The sequence below is a fragment of the Pseudonaja textilis genome, chromosome Z, assembly GCF_049901715.1.
Source record: "Pseudonaja textilis isolate UNSWEBS1 chromosome Z, rPseTex1.2, whole genome shotgun sequence".
Lineage (NCBI taxonomy): Eukaryota > Metazoa > Chordata > Lepidosauria > Squamata > Elapidae > Pseudonaja > Pseudonaja textilis.
Genome location: NC_142008.1, coordinates 56480048 through 56501569, shown reverse-complemented (window position 1 = coordinate 56501569; position 21522 = coordinate 56480048). Strand labels below are relative to the sequence as shown.

Genomic DNA, 21522 nt, shown 5'->3' with positions numbered 1-21522 from the left:
TATTTTGGTTATTTTTTACCTTGGGAAAAAATTATCTCAATTTCTCTCTATGGATGTTTTGTTATGATTTCTCTTGCCTTTGAAAGGAAATCTGTGTTTTTCAAAATGTCTACAAAGCAACTAAAACTTTCTGGGAAGAAATGCTTTCTATTTTACAGGTTTTCTTTCTAAATGAAAAATTTGATGGATTAACAGTGGTTTTGAATGAAACATAGGATAACATGAAAAAGCAGAAAATAAGTGGGACTTGATTTGCAATTTGCTGAATTGAAATATGGTTTGTTGCTGCACGATATGAAGAAGAAAGGATGTGGTCAGAAAATTCAGATCTGGCAGAAAAGGTTGACAAAGACACGAATAAAAGAAATTCAAAGATAATGGAATTGATGACATTATCTTTGTGACACTTGCTGTGTTTGATCTCTCTCTCTTTGCTTTGGGCTTTTGGAGATTTTATATTTTATAATTTGATTGACTAATAGTGGATCATAGACAATATGGACTAAAGCTAAAGACTGCCACTTCCTGAAGAGACATACCAAAGGTTATGGCTTACAAAGGCACCTGATGTACTAAAAAGGAAAAAAATATCTTTGGACAGATAAAACGGAAAGTCAAAAATAAACAGAGGTACCTTCTGAACTCTTTTGAATTGAACTACAATCTACACATTTCTTGTTGGGAGCTATTGTTATCATTACTAATAGTGCTATCATTATCATTATTATGTGATTATTAATATTATTAGTACTACTACCACTATTATTAGTATTACTCCTATCTCTATTATTATTATTATTACTAGTACTATTAACCCCCCCCCCCAGCTAACTACATGTAAGACAAACCAAAAGAAGTGATTTAAAGGGAAGGTTGAAGTAAGATTAAACTGGTATATTTTGGTTTATATTGATAGCTCAAACATGACAGAATAGTGGAGGATTATATACATGTAAAAAAGAGGTGGGAGCGTTGGGTAAAAAAATATTGTGGTAAAAGTGTTAAACATGACAAGTACTATAAATCTAACAAAGATAGGGATAGGGAGGAAGGAAGTCACCCAACCATCCTCAGCTATTTCCACCCCGACCAACCAGAGATCAATAGAAGATCTGCAGGCCATATTACAATTAATGCAGGAAGCTATGACTCACGATGAAATGAAGAAAGAGGAGAAATAAGAAATGACACAGGAGAATTCAAAGAAAAAAATGCGAAAGATGGATGATAAATTTGAAAGCTTCCAACAACAGATTACCAAAAATGAACAGAAACTACAGGGAAATTGAAGGGAGAGTGGAGAAAGAAGAAGAAAGAGTAGATGAAATAAGTGATAGATTAATCCAGGCAAATAAAGAATTAGAAACCACAGTAATCTTTCTGGAGTCAGAGAAAGCAATGCACTACTTGAGATTCCAGAACATGAGAGAAGAGAAGGGAGAGTACCTACTAGACATCATGACAGAGTTAATAGCAAATGCATTAGGAACAGAGAAGGAAGAGATGCAGAATTCACATGCAAGGAGGCACAATCTTCCAAAGGAGGTGCACATAAGATTAATGAAGAAAGTGATGCGAGACAAAGCACTTAATAGGACAAGAGATGAACCAATAGAGTATAAAGGGAAACAACTGGTAGTTCTTAAACAGATTCCAAGAAGAGTCAGAGAGTTGCAAAGGCCATACCAATTTTTAAACCTCATTGTTGATCAAATATAACATCAATTTTAGATGGTTGACTCCAGAAGTAATACTGGTCTCATGGTGTGAAAAGAGATACAGAGTAGACTCATTGGAAAAAACAGTGGAATTTTACAATCAGCACTTTGGCAATGAAGGGGAACTAGAGGAGAGGGAAGTAACAGAAGAAAGGGATCAAAAAATACTTGTTATGGAAGAAAAGGCATTACAGCCAAAATATAGGAAAAAAGAGGAGAAAGACCAAAGATCAATGAAACAAGACCCAAGGAACTGAGAGAAATTAGAACAACAAGGAGCACAAAACCTAGATATAGATAGAAAAATGCAAGAAGATTTTAAGATTTTATCACTAAATATTAATGGACTGAACTCTCCCATGAAAAGGAAGAAAATAAAATACAAAGATTGAATTTAGATTAGCACTGCAAGAAGTTCACATAAAAGAACAACATAAACAACTACTGAAATACCCCAAACTGGGGAAACTATTTGTATCATTATCAAAGCAAAAGAAGAGAGGAGTAGTGCTATACATTAAGGAAACAATTCAGGCTAAGCAAATTTACAATGATAAGGAGGGAAGGATCTTGATTGTGGAAATAATACTAAACCAAAAATGGGTTTTACTAGTTGCATTTTATGCAGCAAATGGGGGATAAGAACAATTCTACAAAAAACTACATAATATTATAAGTGATATAGAGTGTGTCAATCTTTGCATGTTAGGAGACTTCAATGCAATAATAAATAAACTAGATTACAAAAATAATAAAACAAGGAAGGGAATTAGAAGGATATTACCTAGAACTTTCTTCAAAATGGTAGAAGAGCTAAATTTACAGGATATATGGAGAGAGAGGAACCAGGGGAGGAATCAATACACATTCTACTCTAACAGATACCAATCCTGGTCTAGAATTAACATGGTATGGATATAGATGGAATTAAATTTTTATGTAAATGAAATAGAAATAGATGCAAACCTCTGGGCAGATCACAACCCAATGAAAGTCAGCTGGAAAGGATGAAAAGAAAGTACAAGATGAACTTTAAAGCAATCAATTTTAAATGATGGAGAATTCAGACAGATGATGGAAAAACAAATGGGATTTTTCTTTAAAGAAAATAGGAAAGAAAACATCCTTACAAAACCTGTGGGATATAGTAAAAGCATATATGAGGGGAGTTGCCATATCATATACAGTGAAGAAAAACAAAAGGAAGAAGCAACGGAAAAAATATCTAGAACAGGGGTGGGCAAACTACGGCCCGCGGGTCACATCCGGCCCGATGGTCTTTTTAATCCGGCCCACCAAAGATTGGTACAGAATTAAGGTTTGATGTGAATGATTGAATGATTGCATTCATTTGATTTTGACTTGCAATGACAGGCATTTCGACACCAGGTGGCTGTCAAATTTTAAAAGTCAATGAGGCCCCCGAGCCAAAAAGTTTGCCCACCCCTGATCTAGAAGAATACAGAAAACTTCAGGTAGAGTTACAAAAAGAACCACAAAAAATATACTTAAAACAACAAAGTGAACATCCTTGAAAAAGAAGATTTGGCACAATACATAAAGAGAATGAACTAAAACTTTTCTGAGAACACAAACAATCCAGGGAGGTAATTAGCCTACAAACTGAAGAAACAAAAAGAAAAAAAATGGATAAATAAACTGCAAGATAAAGATGGAATTATATGTCATCAAAGTGAGCAAAAAAAGAACATAATTCAGGACTTCTCTAAGAAACTATATAATGACAATGAATATTACACAGAAAAAGCATAACCATATTTAGGGAAAGCCAATTTGCCTAAAGTTCCAGAAGAAATGAAAATTATGTTAAATAAGGAAATAAAAATGTCAGAACTAATAGAGGCTATTAAAAAACAAAAGAACAACAAAACTCCAGGCCCAGATGGACTACTGATAGAAAGAATTACAAGACACTTTAGACCAAATATTATTAGAGGTATATAACACAGTCTTAATCAAAGTGAACCACCATCATGGGTGGAAGCCAACATCACACTGATCCCAAAAGAAGGCACAGACCTAACACTAATCAAAAATTATAGACCCATATCCTTACTGAATACTGATTATAAAATTTTTACTTCAATAATAGCTGAACATCTGAAAAGATTCTTGAAGGATTTCATACATGTTGACCAAAATGGTTTTCTGCCCAAAAGACAGATAAGAAACAAAATGAGAACAATATTAGATATACTGGAATATTATGAAATACCTAGTGAGAAGCAAGTGACATTGTTGTTCTTAGATGCCCAAAAGACGTTTGACAACGTGAATTGGAAATTTATGCTTCAGCAATTAAGACACATGGACTTTGGCAATAATTTCATAAACATGTTCATGGGAATATATTCTAAACAGGAGGGGAATGGCAAGGTGACATTTTTTACAATCCAGAAAGGCATAAGGCAAGGCTGCCCATTATCTCTATTATTGTTTATTTTAACTTTGGAAGTACTAACTAGGAACATTTGGAAAGATGAGCAAATCAAAGGATTGGAAATTAAAAGAGAAAAGTACAAACTACAAGCCTTTGCAGATGATTTAGTCTTCATCTTACAGGAACCATTACAATCAGGAACTTATAGAGAAACTGGAGGAATATGGAGAAGTAGCTGGACTAAAAATAAACAAGGAAAAAACAAAATGATAGTTAAAAATATGACAAATAAACAGAAAGATGAACTAACAAAGGGAACAAACATCCAGACAGTGAAAAGAGTGAAATGTTTAGGAATTTATTTAACAACAAGGTGTATAACAATTAAAGAGGACAATTTTACAAAACTAACAAATCAAATTAAATTAAATTAATTGGTGTGGAATAAAATCAAACAACATAAGTATATGAAAATAACAGTTTGGCTCTCTACCTTAGAAGCACTAGTACACCCAAACCTTATAAATATGGAAAAAATTGTCTCATATAAGGACATACTAAAAAGAACAAGGGGTAAAACTGGAGTGGTGGGCATACCTGCAATTACAATCATGTTATGTGAAGGATGTGAAAATACGGGGTATTTATAGAGAATTAACAATATTAGATAAATTATTAGTGGGGACCAATGATAAATTGATAAAGACAACATATAAATACTTACTAGATTATAAAATGGAGGAAGAACAAGTTAAGAAGACAATGGTTGTATGGGCTAAAACCTTGGATACAACATTAAGCTGGATAGTTGGCAAAAACTTTGGGAGAGAAACAGGAAATTGACATTGGCCACATCTTACAAAGAGAATCTTTATAAAATGTTTTACAGATGGCATCTTCCTCCAAGATTGGCCAATCCCTGAAATGGCATCTTCCTCCAAGATTGGCCAATCCCTGAAATGTTGGAAGTGTAGGCAAATACCAGGCACATACTACCTCATGTGGTGGACTTGTAAAGAAGCAAGGAAATTTTGGTGATAAATCCAGATGTGGCTAGAAAAAATGGTTGGACAATGTATAAAATTTAAACCAGAGCTATTTCTATTAGGAATTATAACAGAGTTATAGTAAAGGGTCAATATACCCAGGGGTGGGATCCGACTGGTATAACTACTGGTTCAGTGATATTACATTTTGCGCATGCATGCCTGAGCCTGAGAAGGGAAGGGAAGGAGATGGAGACTCATTCCATATTCCAGAGCGGGAGCAAAGCATCCCTGTACTTGTTGGGTCTCTCAGGCGCTTTTTCTGGCCCTTGTTGGTACTGCAAACTGCACACACCAACAAGGGCAGGAAGAAGCACTCACGAGACCCAGATGAGGAATCAGAGAATCAGAATCATTCAGAGAGAGAAAAAGAAGGAGGAAGGAAGGAAGGGAGGGAGGGAGAAAGAAAGGAAGGAAGGAGGAAGAAAGAGGAAGAAAGAAGGTGAGAGAAAGGGGAGAGTGAGAGAGACCGAGAGAGTGCAGGATCAAATTCTGGGATGCAAAGGTGTCTTTGAGAGTTGAACAAGGAGAGACACAAATTTCCTTTGCCTTCTGCATTCCCATCCTGTGCTGAAGTGAACCAAATGGGCCATGGTCCCCCTCCCTGCTAAACAGTCCATCTGAGCCTGTTTGCAAATTCCACTGGGCACAGCTCCAAATATTTGGTTTGCATGTCCCTTCTAGCTCTGTACTACCTGCTGCAGCACCCGCCTCCACCCAGATGGCTGAACTGGATAGTGTGGTACCTGCCTTCCCTTTTGGAGCAGGATGGAGGGTGCCTGCCTGCGGGCTTCTGCCCATTTATTGTTGTCTGGCTCCCTTCTGCCTGGGAGGTGCTGCACCACTGCTTTGCCAGCTAGCAGGGAATGCAGTGATGCCGGCAGCCAGAGTCTTCCCAGGACTGAGCAAGGAGACCACACTTGGGGTCACCCTACATGGGTGAAAGAATGGATAAATTTGAGACATAGATGATTATTGATTTTGGAGGAACATGATTTACAATTGGAGTGGCACACTTTTATTTGATATGGAAAAAATAAAATACATAGATACTTTCAAAGATGTTATATTAGAAATGCTTTATTAGTAGTATGAACAAAAATTAAAGAAAAACATTATATGAAAATATCAGTCTGGATTTCCACGATGGAAGCACTGATACATCTGAACATTGTCAACATGGAAAAAATTTCAAGATAAGGAGAGGGTGGTGCTGACATCACAGCGATACGATGCATCCCATGGGGCTTTGTAGGGATTGTGCTGAAATTTGAACCGCAGGAGGTTCAGACGGATCTAAATCATCTTGGAGGGGTGATGAAGTAAGAGAGCACGCTCTGTTGATCTCAGGAAGTCCACAAACTTCCTGATTGATCTGGGGGAAGGCTCTTAATCCAGTGGGGAGAAAAGGACGGCCAATCAGGACAGCTGACCAATTTGAAAGCATGGTAGAATGAGAAACAGTGTGAATGATCTGGATGAGAAATTTCTAATTTCCAGTTGTTATTGAAGAATGAGCCCTCAGGAAATTAGCCGGAGAGAAAGAGGGACCAAAAAAAAGAGGTGCCCCCCCCCACAAGAAAAGGGGTGGCTAGGCTGGAGAGCCATTTTTAAAGCTGGAAAAAAAGAGGGTTTTTTTTCCTTTTAAGTGAGTGAAAGAAGTTTAAAAGCTGGACTGGGGACCTCAACTATAATATTGGCCAATCTGGAAAGCTGTTAGAGACTATAAAACTTGTACTTAAAGAAAATTTATTTTCTTTTTACTTTTTGTGGAAAATTTGGACTGGATAATACTATATATAGAAAGGGGAAGAGAAACAGAGAAACAGTGAACCTGCTGGCAAAAAGAAACAATAAATGCTAAGCAAATATTTGCAGATGAAGAAGGGAGGATTTTGATGATGGAGGTAACAATGAATCACAAACAGATACTCTTAGTAACAATTTATGCACCAAATATAAACAGGAGGACTTTTATGGTAAAGTACACAAGAACACAGCAGAATTGGAATATGAACATATATGTATAGTGGGAGACTCTAATGCAATTGTGGATGCAAAATTAGATTATAAAACTAGAAAAGTGAATTTAAAAAGTGAAGAAATCTCTACCAAAGGCTGAAAGATAAAGAATTTATTCAATTCATGGAAAAAGAATTAGATTTCTTTTTCAAAGAGAATAGAAAAGAAGAGACCTGACTACAAAATGTATGGGACACAGCTAAGGCATATATTAGAGGTTTAGTCATAGCCTATATGGGAAAGAAAAACAGGAAGAAGAGACAAAATAAAAAAAAAACATTAGAAGAAGACTATAAGAGATTAGAGACAGAATTACAAAAAGAACCACAAAAAAAGAGTTTAAAAAGTCAAATGGAATTAATAAAACACAAGTTAAGCATAATAGGTAAAGAAGAACTAGCACAAAAAATTAGAATGCTAAAGAAAACTTTTAAAAAAAATTCAAACAAACCAGGAGGATGATTGTCATACAAATTGAAAAAAGAGAAAGAAAAAAAACCCTGATACAACAATTAATGGATGAGGTAGGAAATTTATATCACCAAAACGAGGATAAAAAGAACGTGATTCAAAATTATTATGAAAAGTTATATGACCAAGAGATAGTTTCAGAAGACAAACTAAAGCAATACTTAAAGGAAGCAGAATTACCTAAAATACCTGGAATAGTAAAAGTTATATTAGATGAATGTTTAACAATGATGGAATTAACATAAGCAATTAAGAGACAAAAAATGGGAAAATACTGGACCCAGATGGCCTGCCGGCAGAACTTTAAAAGACTTGGAAAATACTTTTAGTAAACCAATGTTGGAAGTGTTTAATGAAGTATTATTAGAAGCAAAAGTACCAAATTCATGGACTGAAGCATACATTATGCTCATATCAAAGAGTTGTTACAGATAAAAAAAACTCAGACTTGCTACAGATAAAAAAACTACAGACTGATATCTTTATTGAATGTGGACTATAAAATATATGCCTCAATAATCGCAGAAAGATTTAAAAGATTTTAAAATCAAATTATCCAGATCAAAATGGATTTTTGCCCAAGAGATAAATTAAAGACTAATAAGAATAATCCTAAATACTCTGGAGTACCATGAAGCACATCCAGGGAAGCAAATGGTGTTAATTTTCTTAGATGCACAGAAAGCATTTGATAACTTGAACTGGCAGTTTATGTTAGCACAGTTGAAAGATATGATTTGGGGGAGAGATTTATTAATATGATTAAGGTGATATATTACAAGCAAACAGCAAAGGTTAATGGAGATATGACAGATAAAGTTGTGATCAAAAAAGGTACACGACAAGGGTATCCCTGGTCACCATTATTATTTATATTGACATTGGAGATATTAAATAGAAATACAGACAAGATATAGAGATAAAAGGTTTTGAAATAAAAAAAGAAAAATATAAATTACAGACATCTGCAGACAATCTAGTTTTTATTTTGGAAGACCTATTAAAAACAGGCACTAAGCTAATAAAAAAAAATAGAGAAATACGGTGAGATGGCAGGATTGAAAATAAACAAAGAGAAAACTAAGATACTAGTTAAAAATCTTACAGGAACAGAGAAAAAAGAGCTAATGAAGAGAATAGACATTCAGATTACAAAGAAAGTAAAATACTTAGGGATTAATTTAATAGCAAGATGTGTAACTATTAAAGATGACAATTACTATAAACTGATGAAACAAATTAAATAGACTTGGAGAAATGGAAAAACTTGCAACTATCATTGATTGGCCGGATAGCTGCAATAAAAATGAATATACTGCCAAGATTATTATATTTATTTCAAACAATTCCGATACAATTGAAGAAAAAATATTTTGAGGAACTTAATAAAGTAATATTAAGATATATTTGGCAAGGGAAAAAAGCAAGAATAAGTTTTAAAATATTGCAAGATTTGAGAAACAGAGGAGGCTTTGAATTACTGAACTGGGAACTATGCTATCAGGCGGTGATACTTACTTGGATCAAAGAATGGATTGTATTGAGAAACAAGACTATTGACTTTTGAGGGACATGATTTGCAATTGGACTGGCATGCCTTCTTGTAGTATGGAAAAAACAAAATACATGGTTACTTTCAAAGGCACTATATTAGGAATGTGTTATTGTTAGTATGAGAGAAAATCAGAGAACAACACTATTTGAGTATACTAGTCTGGCTCTCATCAATGGAAGCATTGGTTCACACAAATGTTCTTAACATAGAAAATATTGTTAGATATAAAGATATATTGAATGAGAAGGGAAAGAACTGAGTGATCAAGGGATTGATTGACACAGTATTAACAACTGCAGATACATTCTAGATACGAGAAAGATGCAAAACTATGATTTTTATACAGAACTAACAGAATTAGATAAGATATTAATGGGTAGAAGAAAAATTGATTAAAACATATAGTTATCTACTATACATTAAATTGGAAGAGGAACAAATAAAGGAAACAGTGATAGCATGGGCAAAAAAATGTGGTTACACAATTGAACTAGATAAATGGCAAAAATTGTGGGATAGGAATTACAAATTAACAATGTCAACCGCATTTAAAGAAAATTTAAAGATGTTTTATAGATGGCATTTTGCACCAGCACGACTGGCAAGGATGTTTAAAGCCAAGTCGGCTAGATGTTGGAAGTGCCAACGAATACCTGGGACATATTATCATATGTGGTGGGTCTGTTCAAAAGCAAAAAAATATTGGACCAAAAATACATACATTGTTGGAAAAAATGATAAAACAACATTGATTTAAAACTAGAAACATTTCTATTGGGGATCCTACCCGAAAAATATATTAAGGAAAATTTATATTTAGTTATTCATATATTAACTGCTGCCAGAATTGTATTTGCACAAAATTGGAAGAGTGAAGAAATACCTACAGATGAAACTATGATTAGGAAAATACTAGAATGTGTAGAGAAATGAATAGATTAACATTGGCAATTAAGGAGAAAGAGCAAATTGAATATTATATGGTATGGGATTTATTTTATCAATGGTTAAATAATAAAAATGGAAGTTAGAAATAGGGAAACAAAATGATATGTTAAAAGAGATAAGTTAATATGATGACTAACATGTTGAATTAATGTAATTAATTATTAATTACATTAATATTGTGTAATCAATAGGTGGACATTACTAGGTTAAATATTGCAGAATTAATATGTAATGAAGGATGTTGTAACTTTGATTATTGTTTAACAAATATGTTTGTACCCAGACAACACACTGTTCAACTGATGATGAAGTTTGTATAAAAAATAAAAAAATATTAAAAAGAAAAAGGAAAAAATGCAAGATATAAAGACATTTTGAATAAAAAAGGGGAAATTAAAATTAATCATCAACTGAAAAGTCAAGGGATTGATTTAGCATGGTAGCCGTACGTGCAAGTACAATCAAGGTATGAGAAAGACACTAAAACTTATGGTTTCTATAAAGAACTAAAAGAACTAGATCAGATATTAATAGGGACAGATGAAAAATTAATTTAAAAAATTATAGCTATCTATAATTATTTTAACGCTATCTGAGCGTTAAAATGGAAGAACAACAAGTAAAGGAAACAAAGATAGTAAGGGCTAATATTTTTGGTTATATTATAGATAAATGGCAGAAATTATAGGTTAGGAACTATAAATTAACAATGTCAACTGCATATTTTAATTTAATTTATTTGATTTGTCAATTTCTTACAAGATAATAGGTATAAGTATATACATAGTTATGAATACATGGATACATATAAGAAAAATAAAAGAAACAATAGGACAGGGATGGTAGGCACGTTGGTGCGCTTATGCACACCCCCTACAGACCTCTTAGGAAAGGGGTGAGGTCAATAGTAGACAGTCTAAGGTTAAAGTTTTTGGAGTTTGGGAAAGAAACCACAGAGTCAGGTAAAGTATTCCAGACATTGACCACTCTGTTGCTGAAGCCGTATTTCCTGCATTCAAGTATGATGCGGTTAACCTTGAGTTTGTATCTATTGTGTGCTCTTGTATTGTTATGGTTGAAGCTGAAGTATTCATTGACAGGTAGGATATTGCAATGTATGATTTTATATACTATACTTAGATCGGACCGAAGGCAGCGTAGTTCTAGTTTTCTAGGTGTAGAATTTCAAGTCTGATGGCATAAGGTATTCTGCAATGAGTAGAGGAGTGGAGAACTCTTCTTGTGAAATATTTCTGGACTTTCTCTACTGTGTTAATATCAGATATGTAATGTGGCTTCCAGACTGATGAGCTGTATTCACGTATTGGTCTAGCAAATGTTTTGTATGCTCCAGTTAGTAGTGTGATATTACCAGAGAAAAAGCTACGCAGGATTAGGTTAACAACTCTTAATGCCTTTTTGGCTAAGTAGTTACAGTGGGCTCTAGCACTTAGATCATTTGAGATGAGTATTCCAAGGTCTATGACAGAGTTTGGATCATCAACAAGATCTTGACTATTCAGCTTGTAATTTATTTTCTGATATTTTTTTTTTGCCAACATGTAAGACAGAGCATTTATTTGTTGAGATTTGAAGTTGCCATTTGTTTGACCATTCTGATACATAGTCGAGGTCTTTTTAAAAGGGTAGCAGAATTATCTGTGGTGTTGAATAGCTTTACATCATCAGTGAAGATAACACAATTGCTCTTAATATGATCACAGAGATCATTTATGTAGAGTATGAAGAGAGTTGGTCCTGGAACATTGCCTTGCCACTATTAACAGGTACAGAATTTGATAGGACGTTTCCAATTTTGACCCTTTTGTTGCCTGTTTGACAGGAATGCTTCTATCCAGTTATGCAGTTGTCCAGAGATACTATAAGATTTTAGTTTTAGGAGTAGTTTGTCGTGTACCACTGAATCAAAGGCTTTACAGAAGTCTATGTAGACAAATCTATTGTTTTGCCCTGATCAAGTTGCGTAGTCCATATGTTTTTGTAGTGTAAGTGTTGCAGATTACAGGATAGTTTTTTTCTGAAACCAAATTGTTTATTAGAGAGTAGGTTGTTTGTCTCTAAATGGAGGATAATGGATTGGTTAATAATTGATTCCATGACTTTCCAGGTGACGCAGCATAAAGAGATTGGTCTGTAATTTTCAACTAGGCTGGGGTCTCCCTTTTTGAAAATGGGGATGATCGTGGCTTGTGACCATAGGTTAGGCAAGGAGCTGGTCCTGAAAGATTTTTCAAAGATTATGCTTAAAGGTTCTGCTATAGCAGCGGATAGCTTTTTTCAGAAGTAGGCACATATTTCATCCGGTCCAATAGATAGAGATCGTTTTAGATTGCGTAGTGCTTTTTCAACATTGACTTCTGTAAAATTGATATGTATTAGATCATTGTAGTTGTCTGTTGTTCGACTAGGAAATACTGGGGCATGATCTATTGCTGTATATCTATATAAAATGTTTTAGAGATGGCACTTTCCACCAACAAGACTAGCAAAAATGTTTAAGAACGTGTCTGTTAAATGTTGGAAATGTAATCAGCTACCGGGTTCAGTATCTGATGGACATGTACAAAGGGAAAAAATACTGGACAAAAATACATGTGTAGTTAGAAAAAATGGTTAAATAACTTATAGAATATATCATATATGAATTATGAATATCATTGTTACTATTATTACTATTTTTCAAAATCAACTGTACCCAGACAACACACTGTTTACATAGATATTGAATTTTTTATGTTTAGCAAATAAAATAATAAAAAAGAGAGGAAGGAAGGAAGGAAGGAAGGAAGGAAGGAAGGAAGGAAGGAAGGAAGGAAGGACTCACAGTATCTAGTTCAGTTTCCAAACTGCAGTTCTTGATCTGTGGCAACACTTCTGCATATTTTCCAGGGTAAACAGATGCCAAATACTGCTTCATATTCTCAAGGTTTTCTATTGTTAATAAACCTTCTTTCAGATCAAAAACATTAGTCAACAGCAAGGTCATCCTGAAAGGCAATTTTAAAAAATCTAATAAAACAAATCACAGGATTCTCAAGACTTTTACAACATTTTAGAGTTTTCAAAAAGAAGGGGAAAGCAATTAAAGGAAGACAGAATTACCATTTATTTATTATAACAAAAATAAATATTATTAAACGTTAGACAATTTTTAGCAGCACATTAGTTATGTTTACAAGTATTTACTTAGTTGTCATCATCTTATTTCAGAAACCTTTCTAAAACCAGATATTTTATACCATAAAATAAACTTTTCTTGGAGTATGAATCAGGAATTATTTATTTTTTAAAAACCCTAATTTCAGTAAACCATTTTTAAATGTGTATGTTGACTAAGCAGATTTTAAAAAGAAAAATAAATCTGGATTAAAAACCAAGCTTACTTGTTTATGCAGCTTTCATAATTGAAAGTTGCTTTAAAGCCATAAATGGAGAATGTGACAATGCTTGCAAATATTGAGGTAGCACTATTTATTAAGGAAACAATGATGGCATGTCGCTCACAATTGTTGTTTGGCTCATTGTAGCTGGCAAACGCTATCAAACTACCAAAGCCCAGACCGAGAGAGAAGAAGATTTGAGTAGCTGCATTAATCCAAGTCTTAGGATTTGCTAGTTGCTCCAGCTGCAAGGCATAAATGACGAGAATGAATCAATGATGTATCATTTTCAGAAAGTAGCTATATTAATTATATTACCTATAGCAACAGTCCAGAGGCACCCACAAATTTATTTGTTTTTGTAGCATTTCAAAAATTCTACTTCCTTAATGGAACTGAAAGCCAACTCATTATCAACTGAAAGCCAACTCATTATCATAGCATATGATATAGATAATCCTTGATTTACAATTGGTTTACAATTGACTTACAAAGTTGAGACAACCTGAATTTGAAGTTCTGACGGTTGCTCCTCCCCCCAGTCATGTTACCAAACTTTGGGTACTCTGAAACTAAGCAGCATTTGTGGCCATTTACAGTGTTCCATGGTTACATGACTGTTTTTTACAACAGTTTGGGCGAAAATTGGCATTTACTTTTGGTTTTCGGCAAAACTGCACCCATAAGCAAACCACTGGATTGCTTAACAACCATGGCATTTACTTAACAACTACAACTGCCATTTTACAATTGCTCTATTCACATAATGACTGCTGTGAAAAAAGTTGTAAAAATAGGCTGATCATGTGATCAATCCATTTTATGACCATCACGACTTACGACCGTGAAGGGCAGGCTCCATTTCGATTATAAATTGAGGACTACCTGTAATGAAAAAGAATGCAGAATATTGGCTCAGCTTCAAACACAGCCATTTTCTCCAGTCTAATTAAATCCAAATGCATAATGTCATATTTATATCATATTTAATGAATTTCTTATTTTCTTAGAAGTACTCAATGTTTAATAGAATAATTATGGTTTTATTATTATTAAAATAAAGTTGGTGTCAGGTATTTGAGTATCAGGAATGTTATCCTGCACCTGATCTCCTTTTCTGTAAGTATAACCAACCTTTGAATTCAAAGTTAGTGCTTGAAACTACAGTACTGGGAATAATGAAATGGGATATTTTTATTACCTCCTCTCTCCCACCTAGCTAAATTTATCCTAGAGGAGTGGGAGTTGAGCCAGAGAAGATTTGAGAAAGAAGGCAGAATTCCACTATATTATGTGCGATTGATTATTTTCCAGTTTACCCAGTAATATAATCATAATGTGATTAAATATTGTCCACATATCATTCATACATTTGTTTGTGTGTGCACGCATGCCTGCTTGCATGTATGTTCATGCTTTATTTAAATTAAAATTTATATATCAATGATTGCACACTTCTGTAGATGCCATACGAGAAATAAATAATAAATAATTAAATATTCACCCCAGTACTTACTATATTCTAGTTTTATGTCATATCTATCACAGGTAGTCCTCGGCATATAACCATTTGTTCAGTGACCATTCAAATTTATGATAACACAGAACAAAGGGACTTATGATTCATGCCAGAAATAATGGTTTTAGCAATATCCTTGCAGTCATGTGATTAAAATTTAGGCGATTGGTAGCCCATCCACACTTATAGTCAACTACCCCATACCTTCCTATTTTCAACATCATCACCTATGTCCTTTTTGCTATATATTTTATTTGTAGTTTTCCTTTAACAATCAACATTTTTTGTGGACAGTGTAATGACTGGGTTAATATATTTTTCACACAGTGCTAACAGTAATAATACCATTACATATACAGAATTGTTATCTTCCAACTTCTAACCTTGATATGCTCATTATAATTATAGTATATTGTTTTATGTATCAATATATATTATACTATTTCCCAATTTGTACTTATTTGTTTATTTTTCCCGTTTGTTGGGGTTCTTCTATATTCATCTCAATATCTTTAAACAATACTATTCTCTTTATGATTTTTTGTCACTTTGTCCAAAAAGGTATGTAAACATCAATAACATTTCTTCATACAATATACTTATTAACCGCTGTTAAGTCACTAATGTTTTAATGTTATAAATATTACTTAGTGTTCCACCACATTTTCAATATTTCAATTTTCTATAAACACCAGTAAAACCAATAATTAGTCCCAAGATTATATCTTTAAGTCCCCTGAATTTATAGTCCTTGAAAACTATATATTCCAGTATATTTTTTGCGCCCCATTAATCATAATAATACATTTAAATATACCTAGCCCTAATCTTAGCCTCCTAATCTTAATATATTTATGGTTATAATAAATTCTATTATATATTTATATATGTGCTACTATTTTCCCAATTTAAACTTTCCACTTATTTCTATTGGTTTTTAATATAATTACTACTTGCAAGATATTATGTCTATCCATCATCTCTCAGTCTTTTCAGAATTTCATCATTTATTGTTTTTGGTGATTCTTTTATATTTCTCTCTTGTAATCCTATATGTCTTTCTAGCATTTTTGCACAGACTGATTGATCTCTCTGCCTTACCCTTTATCTCCTTCTGTTGCATCTTTTGAATATCCATCCATAACCCTTTCATTATTTTTGGAAAATCTTCCTTTTCTTTCTCTCTCTATTCTATTGTGAGCTCTTAAGGGATTATCTATTTGATTTTTAGAATTTATTATTACTGTCTTTTCAGTGTTTTTATCTGCTTGTAACTTATTTTTATCTTCTTATAGTTTGTTTTGCTTTGTCTCCTCTACCACCCCTTTTAATTTCTTATCTGTCTTCTGTGTATCATATTCATCTTTTCCCACTGTTTGTTGAGGGCCTTCTACTTTCACATCTTTATCTTTAAATAGTCCCATCATCTCCTTATGATTCTTTGTCACAATTTCTAATATTTCTTCATAGAACTTTATTGTCTCCTGTTGGGTCATTTTGTACCAAATTAATATAATATTCCAGTATTCCAATATCTAAAAACTCCAAAAAGGTCAATTATTAATAAAATTTGGTTAATCCCAAAATTATTCCTCCAAGTCCCCTAAATTTCTACTCCTTAAATGCTATAAATTTGTGCTTTTCAGTTTTTATAATTTCCAGTTTACATCTTCCCAATTGTCCAGATTTTAAAGCCTTATTTATCTTTTCTTCTTTTTCTCCCCACCTTCTTTCTATTGCTTTTCTTCTTTTGCTTCATAGGATGATCTGTCACATGATGTTAATAACCCAAATCCAACTTAGCTCACCAGGTTTCTTCAAATCTTTCAAATTCACTTTTCAAAACACAGTTCCAGTAAAATTTTAGTGTTTAGTTTAGTTTGTCTTATGGAACTTCAAAAAGCTCAGTTAATATTTCCCAGGATCCAAATTGCCTACTAAGGTAAAGTCAAGGTTAAGTAGCCTTCCAGGTGTTATTTACTTTTTCTCCTTTCATCACTGTAAGTTTTACACATTTCAGTAATCTTCTTCCTCCAGTAGATGACTCCCCTGCTCTCAATTCCAGCGTTCAATAGAGTGTAAAAGTCAAAAACAGCTGATTATTAACTGTTAGAGATAGTTTAGAAAAGCAATTTCTCCCAATAATCACTTTTCACGATGTTACTCAGCTTCTCCAGGCCTTCTATGTTTTAAATCACCCTTTAGGTATTTCTTTTACTTCTAAGTCTTTAATCTTCCTCTTTATTTTTTAGTCTTTAATCTTTCTCCAATAGCTGCTTTCTTTACGTTAGTGCCAACTGATGGCACAGGAAAAATTTCAGTGACTCTTTGAAAAGGCTTTGGTTTCTCTAATAAATTGGACTTTAGAATTTAAAAGAAAATAAGACCTCTGAAAAGTGATAACAGAATACTATAAGGGGAAAGATACTTGAAAACATTGTTTTAGAACCACCTGGTGACTTTGAGAAACAGCTGGAAAAGGACCTATTAGAAGACCAGGAAACAAAGACTTATGAACATTGATTGTTGAAAATAAATATAAAAGACGCTGGTTGAAATAACATACTGGACTTTTGGATTGGATATATCTATTAAGGAAGATTGGGGGAAAGAAAAAAAGAAAGGAGCAGACACCATGGGGGAATTATTTGTTGAAATAAGATTGGATTTACAAGATATGAAGGAAATGATGAAGGTGAGACTGGAAACGTGCAGCAATATATTACAGAAACTAGAAATGGAGATTCAGCTTGCAGAAGAAAAAAAGAGAACCAGAGTGGGAGGAGTTAAATAAAGAGGAAACCAGCTTTGAAGATCAAGCAGAGCAACAATCATTTAAGTAGGGGGGGAAAGAAATTAAAATTAAAAACTTGTGGTTTGATGTGACAATAAAAAGGGGAATGGTTCAGAAAATAAAAAAAGGAAAGGGAAAAAGCAGAAAAGGAAAGTTCAAAAGAAAAACAGAAAGAGGGAGGGAGATAAATTTAATAATTGGAATGAGAAATGGAGGGGAATAAGAATAGAGGGAAAGGGACCAGAAAATAAAGAGAAACGGGAAACAAACAAGAATGAAAAGAAATTACATTGTTTGGAGAGTGAGAGATAATGGGTAAAAAAAGGATAGGGAAGGAGAGTCTGCAAGGTAATGTGTTGTGATATATAAGAATAAGTATTGAAAATAGATAAGATTGTAACTGATATTGTTTTTTCTTTCTCTTTTTTTCTTTCTCTTTTATCAAAGGATTATCGCTACATTAGATATGGAATGTAATGAAATATTTATGGAAATGGGAATTTATAATAAGAATATTATATATTAATTGATGATCAATGATGTATAAAAATGAGAATTATTATGGAAAGATTAATATGTTGCTATAACTAATTGAATAGATTAATACTTTTGCAATGTATAGATGATTTATAAGGTGATTGAGAGAATACTATGCGGAATCTGATATAAAATAATTGTATATTTGATATGTAGTAAATAGGGAAATATTGTTATTAAAGTAGAATGAAGCTCGAATTAGCAACCAAAGGGGACAATTTTGAGAATTAATAGAATAAGGATAAAATTGCAAATGTGACACATAAAAGCTATATGGAGCATGAATATAGAAACAAGAATGTTACATAATATTGTAAAATAAGATATGAGAATATTCTAAGAAAAATGAAACAAGTCATAATATGAACTGAGATCACATAAAATAAGCTTAATGAATTTAATATTAATAAGGAATAATGTGATATGAAACTGAATAAGTAAGATGAATAGGTAACTATGGTCATGTTTGTGTTGAGATGTGAAACCTGGAACCACACTGCTTGCTAAATGAGAACTTTTATTTAAAAAATAAAAAATAGGAGAGGAAATTGAATAATGAAATTACTAGGTATGTTTAAATGATATAGTGACTGGCACTAGAAGAGAGTATTGAAATGTTGAAAAATTAAGCAATGAAGGATTATAATTTAATGAGAATATGTGTATCAAGAGATATGGTTGGTTTTATTAATTTTGCTTGTACTAAAATGTATGATGCATCAGTGCCACACTGTTTTTGTATTGATGTGTATGTATAGATTGGAATAAAAAAATCTGATTAAAAAAAAGAAAAAGAAAGTCGAGAATTTTCTGTCCTCTCTTGACGATTTAATAAAACAGGGATAAGAAAATCCTGTTTTTAATCTCCAGATTTGCTGACTTAAAAATGAAGGCAATTTCTTTTCATTTTTAGATAGGTAATGGATAAATTTACACATTTACAGATTAACAGAGTTGTAAGAGATCTTGTAGGTTATCCAGTCCAACTGCCCAAGCAGGAGACCCTACACCATTTCTAACAAATGGCAGTCCAATCTCTTCAGACAGTCCAATCTCTTCAGTAAGCAAGGACTACACAGATAGTCCTTGCTTACTGACTGAAATTATGACAGACCTTCCCCCAGAGAACTGCTTACAACCTTGTTTTGCAGTTCTGAATACTCCACATACCTCTACGATCACTTGACTGCATTTTGAACATTTAACAACTAGTTCTCCTTTACAGCTGATTACAGCATTCCAGGATGACATAATCACAATTTGTACTTTGCCAGCAAAAAATACACATAAGAATGTAGTGACTAATTAATGACTCTGGAGTTCACTTAATGACCACTGCATTTACTTAACAATATGACATTTGTTTAATGACCACTGAAAATTAAGTTGGGTCTGGTCACATTTGGGCCTCTACATAGCCATCATGACTTATGATGGAAATTTTGGGCACTGTTATGGTCATAAGCTGATATTATTTGTATTGTAGAACTGCAGTACAAAAGCATTAAAGTAGCAGTTTTACTTTATAAGGCACAACAATCTACAGTCTCACCAAAACCCTAGCGCTACTTTTTTCTGCATTTTTCAACCATGCCTCATCCAAACCTTAATCCCAAATATCAAATGACTGCCTACTTATGCAATACAATTATTGATAATCAGGGCAGCTTTTCAGTATGAGCATGAATATAATCATTTATTTATTTATTTATTAAATGTATTTGGTATTAGGTTACTCTGTGCAACTAACAACAATAAAACATAAAATTATTAAAATGTATATAATTATGACATCTTGATAGCATCATGGCATCTTTTATACCTTCTTGGGGCATTTTAGTGGGGAATGTTTAAAAAAAAGTCAAACATCAAATTTCTGCCCTTTTTAAAGGTGTTGCACATCCAATGCATGCAAAAAAGGGGAAGCTTCAACCGCATGATTGTGGTACCATCGTGATTCCTTCCACAGATGCTCTGCAGAATGAGAGTGGATTTTTGTGGAATATTGACTGTACCTTCAGCAAGCTAATAGCTAATGTTTTATTTTAAATGTACCTTTGGCGTGAACATATATCGCAGTCCATTAGTAGCTCCATGAAGTGTTAAGACTCTGATCAAATATACGATAAGGACTATATAAGGTAATGTAGCTGTTACATAAACAACCTGAAAAAAAGTACATTGATTAGAAGTGCAAATATTCCTGTAGCTGAGAATTAATATCTTTATTTTAAATTCTAAATGAGTTCAAGTATATTATTATTTAACACTATTTAGCATTATTATGCTATTATTTAGCATAAATAATATTAGGTTAAATTCCAAATGATGAATATGTATATACCAATACTGAATTTTAGGGACGACCTTCAATCAATAAAGTAAATACTTCAATGTTATGTAATATTATTTGGAATGGCTATAATTTAAGCTCTGCCTTCTTATGACAATGATATATATCACTGGCTTTAATAAGTTTATATAGGCAATTCCTGACTTACATCCACAATTGAATCCTAAATTTCCATTGCTAAAGTGAATTTTATCCCATTTTATTATTTTTCTTGCCACAGTTAAGTGAATCACTGCAGTTAAATTAGTAATACAATTGTTTAGTGAATCGGGCTTCCCCATTGACTTTGCTTGTCACAAAAGATGATAACATGACTCCAGGACACTGCAACTGTCATAAATACTTGCCAGCTGTCAAGCATTCAAATGTTGATTATGTGACTTTGGGGATATTGCAATGATTGTAACTGTGAAAAATAATAATGTCACTTGATCCCAATGATTAAATATTCTATTAGTCATTGAGATATCATTTAGTAGGGCAAATTTTCAAATCTTTCTATGACAATGTTTAATGTTGTTTCAGTTCAGTATTTGTTTCATATATGTGCAATCATGCACATATATTGAAATAGGCATGCACTGCCTATTTCATTTCAATTATACATATTTTTATTCATCTGTTTTTAAAAATCCTTCTCCTGAACTTTTGTAATAGAAAAATTCACAGAGCACAAAGACTATTTCTTTGTTAAAAAGTCACCACACTAATTGTGTTTACTCATAAAACTAACTATAATTTCCTGGCAAAATTAAAT

The 21522-nt window shown here is 33.0% G+C and overlaps 1 protein-coding gene across 4 annotated transcripts in view; it reads right to left on the bottom strand.

The window, feature by feature from the left end:
- The window catches only part of SLC6A20 (solute carrier family 6 member 20), a 57055-nt gene that overhangs the window by 5632 nt on the left and 29901 nt on the right, over positions 1-21522 (bottom strand). For 3 of the 4 annotated variants that reach the window (XM_026717841.2, XM_087917365.1, XM_087917366.1), the window contains 3 exons: positions 20468-20578; positions 13566-13807; positions 13007-13169 (listed from right to left, as the gene is read on the bottom strand). In XM_026717841.2, the coding sequence (XP_026573626.1) occupies positions 13007-13169; positions 13566-13807; positions 20468-20578 (516 nt within the window). The remainder of the gene's footprint in view (positions 1-13006; positions 13170-13565; positions 13808-20467; positions 20579-21522) is intronic. The other variant, XM_087917367.1, reaches the window with a different exon arrangement.